This window comes from Pipistrellus kuhlii, unplaced genomic scaffold (genome assembly GCF_014108245.1).
Source record: "Pipistrellus kuhlii isolate mPipKuh1 unplaced genomic scaffold, mPipKuh1.p scaffold_m20_p_38, whole genome shotgun sequence".
Classification (NCBI taxonomy): domain Eukaryota; kingdom Metazoa; phylum Chordata; class Mammalia; order Chiroptera; family Vespertilionidae; genus Pipistrellus; species Pipistrellus kuhlii.
The window spans coordinates 4,779,553-4,794,702 of NW_023425538.1; the positions used below are offsets into that span (position 1 = coordinate 4,779,553).

Below are 15,150 nucleotides of genomic sequence, written 5' to 3' on the forward strand. Positions count from 1 at the left end.
GCATGCCCCCTCTCACAGTCTTGGAGCCCTCAGGGGATGTCCTATTGATGGCTTAAAGGAGTGGGGAGCGGGCCTAAGCCACAGTATGGCCTCCCTCTGCAGGAGGTGACCAGTGGGCCGATTGGGATGGCATGGGCAGCCAGTGGCTGTCCCCAACTCCAATTGTGCCACAGCCACTGGTGGCCTCCCTCTTCAGGAAGCAACGCCAACAGGCCTGTCTGGGGACGGTGCTGGGTGGCCCTGTTCCAAATCACCCTGCTGCTGCTGTCCGTGGCTTTCCTCTGTGGGAGGCAACCAGGTGGGCAATCAGGGGATAGCACCAGCCCCCATAGCCCCACCACTGCTGGTTGCTGACACCCTCCCCACCCCCAAACCATCTCCTCCCTCTGCTCGCTGGCCTGTGTCTTAGCTGGCTTGGCAACACCTGCTCATCAGCCTTGCCCCCACTGGACAGTTGTTCCACTGTTCAGTCAATCTTTATATTATACTTTTATTATATAGCATTGCTTTACTTGGAGGGAGATTTATCCACCAATATGAGCTCTATAAGGAGTGTTTTTCAAGGTGTGTTTCTACATTTTAACAGGCAACCCAAATGAGTGTTATTGTACTATTTGAGAGAATCTCTTGAAGTGTGACATTTCAGTAAAGAGACACTGGCTCATTAAAATTATGCATGACCACATTCAGTATCTGATTTTTATTGTTAAAAATTGAGTTTCCAACTTGGGACTTAATAAATTTTAAACTATTTAAAAAAAAAAAAAAAAAAAAAAAAAATAAAAAAAAATAAAAATTGAGTTTCCAATATCTCTTTATCAATCTATATTGCTTATAATGTTTCCACATCTTGAAAGTCCCCATACTCACAGAGCATTGAATTACTTTGATAAGTATCAGGTCTAGTAATAATTAATGTCGTTTTTAAACATTCATTTAAAATCTTGCTTGGTGTTGACTTGTATTGACATAACCTTCAAACACGTGGTATCTACAGAACGCGTGAAGTGCAATTAACAAGTTTTGCTTGAAAAAGTTTGTGTTTGGTTTGGTTTTTGTTGCAAAACTAGGGCTAAGAAGATGGCGGATGAAGAGCATATTCGGCACTGCATGCTTTACGAGTTCCAATTAGGAAGAAAAGCAAGTGAGGCTGCAAAAAACATCTGTAGTGCTCTTGGTCAAGATGCGGTTAGCACCAGAAAATGCCAGCATTGGTTTGAGAAATTCCGCGAGGGAAATTTTTTGTTAGATGACAAGAGTGGTCGAGGCCGTGTGTCCAATTTTGATCAAGAAGCTCTTCAAGCTCTTTTGGTGCAAAATCCTCAAATTACCCAACAAGAGCTTGCGACAACTTTAAATTGTTCACAAAAAACAATTTCCAATCAATTGCATGCACTTGGCAAAGTCCAAAAGTTTGGAAAACGGGTTCCTCATGAGTTGACCGACAACAACCGTAATCAAAGAGTCACAATTTGCAGTTCGCTCCTCTCTCGTCAAAACCGTTTGCCGTTTTTAGAGCAAATTGTTACTGGAGATGAACAATGGGTGCTGTATGTTTATTTGAAAAGGCGGCCTCAATGGTTGGACAAAAATGAGGCTCCGCAGCCCACGCCAAAACCTGACTTGCATGCGAAAAAAGTGATGTTGTGTGTTTGGTGGAATTTTAAAGGAATTCTTCATTATGAACTTTTACCATCTAACCAAACCATTACAAGTGCAGTGTATAGTGCCCAATTGGAAAGGTTAGCCCAAGCTTTAAGAGAAAAAGAACCCACGCTGATTAATCAGAAGGGCGTAATTCTTTACCACGATAACGCACAACCGCATACTGCAAGAATCACTGCTGAAAAACTGTGCCAGTTGGAATGGGAAGTTCTCCCTCAACCTGCATATTCTCCTGATATTGCCCCTTCCGATTACCATTTGTTTCGTTCTTTGCAAAACTTTCTTCTTGGAAAAAAATTTAATAATGAAGAATGCCTCAAAAATGCATTGACCGAATTTTTTGCATCAAAATCACAAGAATTTTACAACAGAGGGATTAAAATGCTTCCTGAGCGTTGGGCACAAGTAATAGAAAACAACAGCAACTATATTGTTGATTAAATTTTGTTGTATTGTTTAAATAAATTTGATTTAAAAAAAGGATTAGAAAACGACATTAATTATTACTAGACCTAATATTTTTAAGGGGTCATGTAAGAAAGTTAATTTAGGTGATAGAAATATGTGGTAGATAGATAATATCCTAGATTATGAGAAAAGATGGCACATTAGCCTTACATGGTGGTGGCTGAAGGCAGGAAAACAAACATTGCAGCAAAGAAAGAGCACTAAGTCTGCCTTCTGTCCTAATTGTTTGGCTATTGCTGAACGAAGCAGTTCCCTTATACTGTTCCTTTTACTTGATACCTTCTCCCAATTATTAGAATCCCCCATTCAATAAAGTTTCCCAAATTGAAAAACCAGGGCTAATAACATTTGCTTTGTTTGCTTTAATGACTTTGTTATCAGCCAAATAGTTCTGTCAAGTTTCCTCATAAATATGTCTTTGATCCACTGTCTATGTCTAGTCCTAGTTCCCAACATCAGTCTCTCTTTTTCATTGGCCCAAAAACACTGCCGTTGTCTACATTGATCCTTCCCACAGCCACCAGAATGGTTCACTTAAAATGAAAACAAGACCAGGATGCTCCCATGCTGGACATTCTTCACTTTTTCTCCTTCTGTGGAATAAATGTAAGCTCCCTGCTATAGTATATAAGACACTCAGTGGTGCGTCCTTGGCCTACTTCTCAGGCCACCGAGGATCCATGCCTAACTGCTGCCACAGGCAAGCCAGGACCCAGGCCTCACTTCCACTGCACCTGCCGCTGTGGACTAGGCCTGACTACCACAGAGGGAGGCCAGGATCTGAGCCTGACTTCTGCCTCAGGCCCCTTGTATCCCCTGTTTATGTCCACTCCTGAGCTGCCTGAGCTGGAGTGGGGCTTGGCAAGCCCTGCCTCCCCCCCTGCTCCACTGCCTGTTTCTGCTCTGGGGATACCAGAGCCAGCACAGCAGAAAGGCAACTCGGGCAGTCCCTACTGTCTCTGTCTCCATCTCTGCTCCAGGCCTCACCTGAGTGCACAGCCTCCTCCTGACTGATCATGACTGTTATGGCATCCTGGCCTAATTTGCATATCACCTCTTTATATCTATCTATCTATCTATCTATCTATCTATCTATCTATCTATGCATAGTCCATGGACACAGGCAATAGCTTACTGGAGGGTGGGTAGGTGCTGGGGAGTCAAAAGGGAGGAAATGGATCAGGGTTAGGGTTAAGGTTAAGGTTAGCATGGATGGACACATATGTAATACTTTAATCAATAAAGAAAAAACATTAAAAAGGGGAGGAAATGGGAGATATCTATAATAATATGAACAACCAAAAATATGTTTTTTAAAAGAATGGCAATAAATAAGTACATATCAAAAATAACCTTAGCTGAAACTGGTTTGGCTCAGTGGATAGAGCAAACTGACAGGTCCCAGGTTTGATTCCGGTCAAGAGCACGTACCTTGGTTGCAAGCACATCCCAGTAGGGGGCATGCAGGAGGCAGCTGATAGATATTTCTCTCTTATCAATGTTTCTAACTCTCTATCTCTCTCCCTTACTCTCTGTAAAATATCAATAAAATATATTTAAAAAATAACCTTAAATGTAGATGTCTTAAATATTCCAATCAAAATACATAGGGTAGCTGAATGGATAAGAAAACATGACCCACACATATGCTGACTACCAGACCCACCTCAAAACAAAAGAGTTATACAGAATGAAAATGAAAGGATGGAAAAACATTTCCAGGCCAATGGAAAAGAAATAAAGGCCAGGGTAGCAATACTCATATCTGAAAAAAATAGAATTCAAGGTGAAGACCATCAGAAAAGACAATGAAGGCCACTAGATCAATAGTAAAGGAATCTATACAACAAAAGGATATAATTCTCATAAACATATACACATCCAATGTTGGAGCACCCAAACATATAAAAATACTTCTAGAGGATATTAAGGGAGAGATGGACAGCAATACAATCATAGTAGGGGACTTTACCACCCCTCTGACATCTCAGGATATATCTTTTAAACAAAAAGTCAACAAGGAAACCACTATCCTAGATGATACACAAGTAGGACTAGATGGAATTATTTGACATTTTCGAAATATTTCACCTCAATGCTACAAAATATAGATTCTTCTCAAGTGCACATGTGACATTTTAAAAGATATACCACATGTAAGGATACCAATTAAGGTTTTACAAGTTGAATAAGATTGAAAACATATAAAGCATCTTCTTGGATCACAATGTCCTGAAATTATAAATCAACTACATTCAAACACATGGAAGCTAAATAACATGTAATTATAAAGAAGGAATGGGTTACCAAAGAGATTGAGGGGGAAAAAAAAAAAAAAAAAAAAAAAACTTCCTGGAAACAAATGAAAATGAACAAAAAACAACCCCAAAATCTATGGGCAACAGTGAAAACAGTTCTGAGAGGGAAGTTCATAGCATTATAGGCTTACAAAAAAAAAAAAAAAAAAAGTTATCTAACTCTACAACTTACAGAACTAGAAAGAGAACAACAAGCAAAGACTGGAGTAAGTAGTAGGAATAAAATAATAAAGATCAGAGCTGAAATAAATGACAGAAAGAATAAAAACAATTAAAAAAATCAATGAAACTAAGAGCTGGTTCTTTGAAAAGATAAACAAGACTGATTACTCTCTAGTCAGACTCATTAAGAAACAAAGGCAGGGGACCCAGATAAACAAAATCAGAAATGAAAGAGGTAAAGGAACAACTGACCCCAATAAATACAAAGGATGCTACTTAATAAAAGAGTAATATGCAAATTAACCATCACTCTGCTACACCCACAAGCCAAACCCATCAGCCAACCAAATAAAGTATGCAAATAAACCCAACCAAGATGGCTACAACCACAGAGAGCAGGAGGGAGGCTTGGGTTTCCAGGCAATGGGGGAAGCCAAGCTTTCCACCTGCCCTAGCTGGCCTAGGCCTCCACTTAAGGCTACAAAGTTTCATTTATAGAAGGTAAACAAATCCAAACAGAAATGGTGGCAGCCACAGAGCAAGCAGGTGGCTTGGCTCCACTCCAGGCTACAAAGTTTCAATTGTAGAAGGTAAATAAATTCCAGATACCAAGGCCTCTGTTTAGGTCTCCAGGGGGCATGGCTGGCCTGCAAACCACCACAGGCCCCTCACTCAGGCCACCCCACACCCCAAGGGAACCACCACCCTGATCCAAGACACCCTTCAGGGAAAACCAGCTGTCCCCCACCCATGCACCAGGCTTCTATCCTATCTAATAAAAGAGTAATATGCAGATTGACCATCACTTCAACACACAAGTTCCTGTATGGTCAAAGATCCTGTCCCCATGTGGACGCAAGATGGCCAGCAGGAGAGGGCAGTTGGGAGGGACCAGGTATGCAAGGGATGGCAGTTGGAAGCCACCAAGGCTGCAGGGGAGGGCAGTTAGGGGTGACCATGCTGACAGAGGAGTGAAGTTGGTGGCAAACAGGTTGGCAGGGAGCGGTTAGGGGGTGATCAGGCTAGCAAGCTGAAGCAGTTAGGGGCAATCAGGAAGGCAGGCAGGTGAGCAGTTGGGAGCCAGCAGTCCTGGATTGTGAGAGGAATGTCTGACTGCCCATTTAGGCCTGATCACGGTGTGGTCGGATCTCTCAAGGGGTCCCAGATAGGAGAGAGTGCAGGCTGAGCTGAGGGACACCCCCTACCCCCTCAGCCCCATGCAGGAATTTCATGCACCAGGCCTCTAATTGTAAATAAATGCTATGAACAACTATCGATATATCCCAACAAGCTGGACAACCTGGATGAAAAGGACATATTCCTAGAATAATACACTCTCCCAAAACTCAATTAGGGGCAATCAGAAAACCTGAAAGCCCAATAACAACTGATGATATAGAAGAAGTAATCAAAAAACTCCCAGCAAACAAAAGCCCTGATCTGAATGGCTTGAAAGGGGAGTTTTATCAAACATTAAAGAAAGAACAAATACCTATACTTCTCAAACTACTGCAAAAAAAAAAAAAAAAAAAAAAAAAAAAAGTGGAAGGAACAATTCAAAGCTATTTTAATGAGGCCAGCTGTCTTAATTTCAAAACCAGATAAAGACACTACAAAGAAAGAATTATAGGCCCATATCATCATAAAGATGAACATTATGGTAAAATCCTTAACAAAATATTAGCAAATTGAATCCAGCAATGACCAAGTGGGATTTATTCCATCTATGAAAGGTTGGTGCAATATTCACAAATCAATAAATGTGATACATCTCATAAAAAATTGAAAGAAAAATAATCACATGATCATATCAACATACACAGAAAAGTATTCAACAAAATCCAATACTCATTCTTAATAAAAAACTCAGCAAGGTGGGAATAGAGGGAAAATATTTCAACATGATAAAGGTCATATATTACAAAACTACAGCCAACATTATACTCAATGGGCAAAAACAAAATCCATTTCCTCTAAGAACTGAATAAGAGATGTATGCATTCACCACTCTTATTCAACGTGATAGTCGTAGTCCTAGCCACAGTGATATGACAAGAAGAAGAAATAAAAGGCATTCAAATTGGAAAGGACAAAGTAAAACTAATCATTCACAGATGACATGATATTATTGTACATAGAAAACCTTAAAGACTCCACAAAAAAATTACTAGATTTAATATCATAACTGAATTGGGCCTGGCTGGCTTGACACAATGGTTGAGCATTAATCTGTGAACTAGGAAGTCAGGGTATGATCCCCAGTTGGGACACATGTCCAGGTTGCTGGCTCTGTCCCCAGTAGGGGGCCATGTGGGGATGCAGCATATCAATGATTCTTTCTCATCATTGATGTTTCTATCACTCTCACCTTCTCCCTTCCTCTTTGATATCAATAAAAAACATATTTTAAGACATGAATGAATTTGGCCGTGTAGCAGGATACAAAATCAACACTCAAAAGTGCATAGCATTATTTCACACCAATAATGAATTCTCAAAAAGAAAAACTAAACAAGCAATCCTATTTACCATTGCAAAAGGAACTAAGATACTTAGGAATAAGTTTAACCAAAGAAGTAAAAGGTCCGTAGTAGAGAAACTACAGGGCATTGAAAAAAGAAATGGAGGAGGATACAAATAAAGGGAAGTGTATGGCATGTTCATGAATTGATAGAATTAATATCATTAAAATGTCCATGCTACCCAAGGCAATGTACAGATTCAGTGTAATCCCTATTAAAATACCGATAACATATTTCACAGAACAAATACTCTAAAAAGTTATATGGAACCAAAAAAGAGGCAGCAATCTTAAGAGTGAAGAAAAAAGTTGGAGGATCACAATAGCAGATATCAAGTTATACTACAAAGCCACCATAATCACAGGAGCCTGGTACTGGCACAAGAACAAGCATATAGAACAATAGAACAAAACAGAGACCACAGAAATCAACCCAAGCCATTATGCTCAATTAATATTTGATGAAGGAGGCAAGAGCATAGAACAGAGTCAAGAGATTGTCTTCAATAAATGGTGTTGAGAAAATTGGACAGATACATGCAAAATAAGACACCAGACAACCAATTTACACCATATACAAGTATAATTTCAAAATAAATACAAGACTTAAATGTAAGTTGTGGAACCATAAAAATTCTAGAAAAAAACATATGCAGCAAAACCTCAGATATCTCTCATAGCAATATGTTTATGGATGCATCTTCTAGGGCAAAGGAAACTAAGGAGAAAATAAATAAATGGGGCCACATTAAAATAAAAAGCATCTGCACAGCAAAAGAAACCATTAGGTCCTTTCCTAATGATTAGGGAAATGAAAAGGGAACCCACTGAATGGAAAAACATATTTGGCAATGCTATGTCTGATAAAACGTTAATACTCCAAATATATAAGGAATTCAAACAACTTACCAAAAGGAAGACAAACAATCCAATTAAAAAATGGGCAAAGGACCTAAATAGACATTTCTCCCAAGTGGACATTGTATGTTCTTGCCTCATTTGTCAAATATTAATTGAGCATAGTGGTTTGGGTTAATTTCTGGGCTCTCTATTCTATTCCATTGGTGTACATGTCTGTTCTTGTGCCAGTACCAGGCAGTTTTGAGCACAGTGGCTTTGTAATATACCTTGATATTTGGTATTGAGGTCCCTTCTACTTTGTTCTTCTTTCTCAGGATTGCTGCAGCTATTTGAGAATTTTTTAATTTCAGATAAATTTTTGGAGAGTTCATTCTAGGTCTGTGAAATATGCCTTTGGTATTTTAATCAGAGTGCATTGAATCTATAGATTGCTTTAAGTAGTATGGACATTTTAATGATGTTGATTCTACCAATCTCTGAACACCGTATGTTCTTCCATTTATTTATGTCTTTCTCTGTCTCTTTTTTCAGTGTCCTGTAGTTTTCTGAGTACAGATCTTTTACCTCCTTAGTTTATTTCTACGTATCTTAATTTTTTGTGTGTGTGCAATGGTAAATGAGATTGTTTTTTTATCCCTCTTTCTATAAATTCACTATTGGTGTATAAAAATGTCATAAATTTTTGGGTGTTGATTTTGTATCCTGCTACATTGCCAACTTCATTTCTTTCTTTTTATATATATATATTTTATTGATTTTGTACAGAGAGGAAGGGATAGAGATAGAGAGTTAGAAACATCGATGAGAGAGAGTCATCAATCAGCTGCCTCTTACACACCCCCTACTGGGAATATGTCCGCAACCAAGGTACATGCCCTTGACCGGAATCGAACCCAGGACCTTTCAGTCCCCAAGCCAACGCTCTATCCATTGAGCCAAACTGGTCCCGGCGCCAACTTCATTTCTTAAGACTAATAATTTTTTGAGCTAAATAGCTTTTTATCTATACCAAAAACAAATCAGTACTGACTTTGTAGATATAATCTTGGGAGAATTAGAATACTCCCACTTTGCTATATTCAAATTACTAGTGAAAAGGTGCTGCTTAATTTGCATCTTAACTGCAAAGATTTCTATGAAAATTATATTTAGGGGAAAAAATAATTTTACTTCTAATGAAAAAAAGAGTGATGATATATTGATAGACTGGTTTTCATAAACTCATTTTGCCAATATAATATAAGGAAAAATGATTTTTTAAACATAAAATTATATATAAAAAAGCCTAATTTACTGGAAAGAGAAAGAGATAGAGATGAGAGAGAGAGAGAGAGAGAGAGAGGTAATGGGAGAGAGCAGGCTTATGAAAGGGTGTGTGTGCCAGCAGGAAAGTAAGAACATGTGCACGCATGGACAAGAGTGTGTTCCAGCCAAAGCCGGTTTGGCTCAGTGGTAGAGCATCGGTCTGTGGACTGAAAGGTCCCAGGTTCGATTCCAGTCAAGGGCATGTACATTGGTTGTGGGCACATCCCCGGTAGGGGGTGTGCAAGAGGCAGCTGGTCGATGTTTCTCTCTCCTCGATGTTTCTAGCTCTCTATCTCTCTCCATTCCTCTCTGTAAAAAAAATCAATAAAATATATTTTTTAAAAAAGAGTGTGTTCCAGAGTGAGTGTGCACACAATGGTTCATGCTGCAAATGCAGATGAGGATTAGCTTAGGGCTAGCTTGAATAGTTTGGTCTCTGCTTTTGAATCAGAGGCAACCAAAACATCTTTGAAGTTTCATAGAGACTATGACAGTCAGTCCAAGACTTCCTGAAGAGCAGTGAAAAATATTTGGACAAAACCCTATGTTTGGAAGAGGGGGAAGAGGTAGTATGAGAAACCAGTTGGTTATGAGAATGTAGCAGTCCCATGGTAAATGCTTACTTTATCCTCCAATGTCATGATATAAATCCTGCTGAAAACCATAGCATCCTTTTTCATTTTTTACTGAAGAGAGTGAATTTTAAAATCAGTTCTATTTTCCCTTTGTTTTTGGAGATCATTGTTAACGTTCTACCCAGATCCCCTTGGACCTCTTGGACAGATTGATGTGTTCATGCCTAGCTTCTGAGTGCTTTCTGTTAATATTTTGCACCTGTGACCTTCAGAGATATGCCCTTTAACACTACGGCTAGAAGCGTAGAAATGCCTTGTAGTGTGTCTGCAGGTCCTCATAGTAGATTTTTCAGGTAAAATATAGAACTCCCAGTTAAATTTGAATTTCATATAAATAATAAATGAGTTTTAATATAAATATACCAAAATTTATATAGTATATGCATGAAAATATTATTTCATTGGACATATTTTTAAAATTATCTGAAAATTAAATTTACCTGGACATCCTGTACCTTTATGTACTAAATCTATAAATCTATCCAAGGGAATTAATATTCAATGCACTGATTATTACAGGAGCACAATAGTCTCCTCAAAATGGAAAAGCACAGAGATATAATTTACAGTCCAGATCCCCTGGAAGGATCAAGCTAAGTCCTTAAATTCAGATACCACCTGAGAGAGCACATTGCTTAGCTTTTTTCACTTCTTTAATTTGCTTCTCTTAGTCCCTTACTGTATCCTCCTGGAATCATTTTATTAATAAGTCACTTGTTTATGAATCCTGGTACAAGGGTCAATTTCTGGGAGATCATGACTTAAAATAGATATCTCACAAATCATACCATATCAATAACTCATCACAAGGTAAAGGGGATTATAAATCAGTGCATTGAAGAGCATTCTGTTTATTAACAATAGTTTACTTTTGTGTGTATTTTTAAAATCTTCTGTCTCCTATGTCAACTCCCTACCAACCAGTAAAAAGCATGCTCTTCTAAGAAGCTGCCTGGGTTTGCCTAACCCATTCATTCCTTTCCTGTTTTGAAATGACTAAAAAGAAATAAAGTCAGCCAGGTATCTGATAAAATATCATTCCAACTGTACTATGGTGTGAGTTTTTAAAAATATTGCCTAAAATGTTTCAGAAAAAAGCAATGAGTCATGATAAAATACACATTGTGGAGGAGACAGGGAAAATAATTGCTAAAGTCAGGTAATAGACCAGAGATTATGATCTTATGCTCTCTTTAAGGTGTTCCATCACCTAAAATGAATTACAGTGGAGATGAAGTTCTGAAAGAAATCCTGCTAGTTTAACTATTGGCTTTGCAGAATTGCTGGATCTTCAAGCAAATAAAAGGGAGTTAACAGCTTTAGGTGATGGGAGTTAAGAAAAGATGGGCCACCTCACGTCCTAACCTTCTAAGGAATAATTTGGGGACAATGTAACTCAGCTCATTGGGGCATTCTATTAATGAGCCATCATTGTAATAAATGCAGGTTCTAGGCAAAGAACATTTTGCTCTACTCATCCCTGAAACATCTTTACTCTCTTAATGGAAAAAACATTGTTCTTGGCATGCTTAAGCCAAAGCACCCCTGAGTTCTGTATTCTGATTATCTGTAAACCATTTCAGGTATTTAAAACTTAAAAGATAAAGCCTACTTAGGGACATCTTTTCAGTTTACAACAAAAACAAGAAACCCCTGGGTCAAAACACCTGTATTTGATAAACATGTCCAACTGGCCGAAACTGGTTTGGCTCAGTGGTAGAGCATTGGTCTGTAGACTGAAAGGTCCCAGGTTTGATTCTGGCCAGGGGCATGTACATTGGTTGCGGGCACATCCCCAGTGGGGGGTGTGCAGGAGGCAGCTGGTCGATGTTTCTCTCTCATCGATGTTTCTAGCTCTCTATCCCTCTCCCTTCCTCTCTGTAAAAAAATCAATAAAATATATTTAAAAACAAACAAACAAAAACACATGTCCATCTGGCTTTATAGGTTTAGTAGAGGCTTGGTGCATGAATTCGTGCACAGGTGGGGTCCTTCTGGGTGGCCTGCAGGGATCGAGCTGAAACCCACAGTCCAACACTACCTGCAGCTCCTACATGCTGCTCCCACTCATACCAGCCCCACTGTGTCCAATTAGTCTTGACCAGGAGAGGCTCCTGCTGCCACAGCAGCACTCACTAGCCATGAGCCCTGCATCTGGCACCCTCCCAAGGGGAGTGGCCTGTGTGTGCGATTGGGCTGAAACTGACTCTCTGATATTCCCTGAGAAGTCCTGGATTGTAAGGGGGCGCAGGCCAGGCTGAGGTGCAATTGGGTCTGTGAGGGATCGCAGGAGGGCTCCAGGGCATGTGCAGCCCATCTCACTCAGTCCCAATTTGCTGGACCTCAGCAGCAAGCTAATCTACAGGTCGGAGCAACCTGGTGGCAGTGCATGTCATAGAGAGCAGTTGAGCAGCCTTAGCATATCATTAGCATATTATGCTTTGATTTGTTGTTTGGTTGTTCTGCCGTTTGGTCTATTTGCATATTGCCTTTTTATTATATAGGATAGTTATTTATATCCAGTAGTGGATAAGGCACAAGAATTAAACCCAGGCTGATAGACTCTGCAAGAATAGTTCAAGCACTGTGATATTAGAGAGCATGCCCCTTATTCTTGTTGAGTAGTTGTAAAAATTTATTTAAAATGGAATAATCTAATTGTGTTTGTTGAGTGTGGGGATTTTTTTTCCAAGGAACTCCATATTTCCTCTTTGTATATATAATGTCTCTCTTAAATGATAGCCTGAATTGTAGCCAAGATGGCTCATCCACGGAGTCCCTGAGAGGCTGAGCAAAAATAGCAACACTAAGCTTTTTGCTTATCTGTAAATAATTTTGATGTCTGATAGGAGTTCAACAATGAAAAACAAAAGTTTTTGTGGGACACAACATTTAGGGAAACCAAAGGTAACTATTTCAAGGGCAACGGCAACCATGGTTTAAATTTTATTATAAAGGAAATTATCTATATTCTTGAAAATTTGAAAACACCTATTATAGTGATGATTTTTTGATAGTGAATAAAATGATTTATTTTATCCTTACATATGTTTTTCTGTGCAATTTTACATAAAGTAACACTAGTTTGCAGAAATGCTTTAAAAAACAACAACACAGATATAGAGAGTCACCATGAAAGAAAAATAGACCCAGCACTCAAAAGAGTGTCCTCTCTAGAGGGTTTGCTGTTCTACATTCTAAAATGAATAACAGGGAAAATGTAATTCTGCTTGTAGAGCTTAAGGAAGTTCTACTTCTTTTTAAAATATATTTTATTGATTTCAGAGAGTAAGGGAGAGGGAGAAAGAGATAGAAACATCAATGATGATAGAGAATCATTGATCTGCTATCTCCTGCACACTGCCACTAGAGATTGAGCCTGTAACCCGGGACCCTTCAGTTTGCAGGCCAATGCTCTATCCACTGAATCAAACAAGCTAGAACGGAGAGTTCTACTTCTTGGCTTTTCAGAATTGCTAGAGCTCCAAGCAAGCAAAAGTAAGTTAACATTTAGAAGAATTGGAGAAACATGAAAGTAGATCTTTTTCTTACCACTTTGAAAATACACTAATCGTGAAAGTAAGCCTTGACTTGGTCCCCAGCTTGATAAAGAAAATCAAGCCTGATATAAAATGATTGGCTATGCTCTTGACTATTATTTCTATTTCTCTTTACTTTGCTTGGCAAGGTAATAGCTCTGTATATAGGAGATTCTCATTTGGCTCCACTGATAACAAGTTAGAGGAGGTAGAACTAGAAAGATGTTGAATTTTTGGAAATTCTCTAAGGCAGTTCAAATGATGTTAGTAATTTTTTTAAAAAAGCTACAGTGAATGTATATGATGCTTAGAGCTTTCTTTTTTTCAGAAGGTTTAGCAGAAAAAGATCAAGAAATCAATTAAAATAATTTATTTTTCATTTGAACTGCAACCCTGAGTTCCAAAACATAAAGTTTCATCCCTGCAGGAAACACAGATGATTTCAATAGCTGTACTTCCAGAAGAAGTATAAGTGCTTTCCATTTTAACCAAAAACAAAAAATATCCTCCTGGCCTTTCACATTGTTATAGGGGTTTTTCAAGAGATGATACTTATAGGCACCTAGAAGTAGTGTTTGGATGGAAATACATCAATCTTATCTTCAGGCTACACCTTTCTCCAATCTGTCTTACCTGTCTGAACTGGGGACTGACTTTAAACACTGAAAATTTTGGCTATCTAAGTCCACGCTGTAGCTCCGCCCACTTTCAGTTTTTGAATTATGATGACTTCTCTGGTTGCTGATCTGAACTTGCTAAGAAGAAATTTGAAGGTATCAATATATAAATAACTATATTTAAAAGATAAGAAGTAAAGCATCTTAAAATATAATTTCAAAAATAGCATTTTTAGTAATTTCAACAGTAATTGATTTTTCAATAAAATGGCTTTGGGATTGAGAGGTTGGAGGGAATTCCCATGCCTCTGCAGGATAGTGTCAAAAGGTAGTGATAGAAGAAATTATGATATTTTCCCAAGGCCATAACACTTGCTGGTAAGTCAGGCCTCTGTCCATACTAAGAAAAATGAAACTGATTGGGAACTCATCAGTCGCTGGTTTGAGCCTGTTTTCAGGAGTGTTGAGAAGAAAGAGCTTGAATTCACTTTGCTAGAGAGGGGAGCTCAGATGATCCTCTGGGACAAACTGAGGTGGCAGTTTATTAGATTGCAGCTCCATGACAGCCTTCTTACTTTGACCTTCTTACTTCCTGCAAAGTCCCCTGAGCATAAAGTGATGCCTGGCAAATACTAGAACCCAACCAATTTCTGTAGAGTGACTAAATCCATGTGGTTGAAACTATATTTATAACTTCTATAACATATCTCCCTGTGGTAATAAAGTATGAACAATGAAGTGTCTCATATAGGATGAAATCTGATTGCATTTCACTAAATTATTTAGAACTTGAGCAAAAGTAGAAACTAAGATTCAAGTCATGATCCAAGCTACCGAATGCCCCAAACATAGAGTTTTCAAGTGTTCTTTAATAAAAAAAAAAGTTATATTATTTTTGTGATGGCTCTAGGAGAGACCAGTTCATTTACTCAACATTCTATAGTTTTCTAAGGGGGAAATATATCCAAAGGAACTAGGACAATGTTGATGGAGTCTGCCAAGTTATCTCTATTTCAAAAACACCAGAAGACTGTCTTGTCAAAAGCTTCAATGTAACTA

The 15,150-nt window shown here is 38.6% G+C and overlaps 1 protein-coding gene across 1 annotated transcript in view; it reads right to left on the reverse strand.

Moving 5' to 3' along the window:
* Nucleotides 1-15,150, reverse strand: part of SYTL5 (synaptotagmin like 5) — a 258,501-nt gene that overhangs the window by 138,975 nt on the left and 104,376 nt on the right. Inside the window, 2 exon segments of the mRNA XM_036408213.2 lie at nucleotides 14,108-14,195; nucleotides 14,198-14,265. Of these exon segments, the coding sequence (XP_036264106.1) occupies nucleotides 14,108-14,195; nucleotides 14,198-14,265 (156 nt within the window).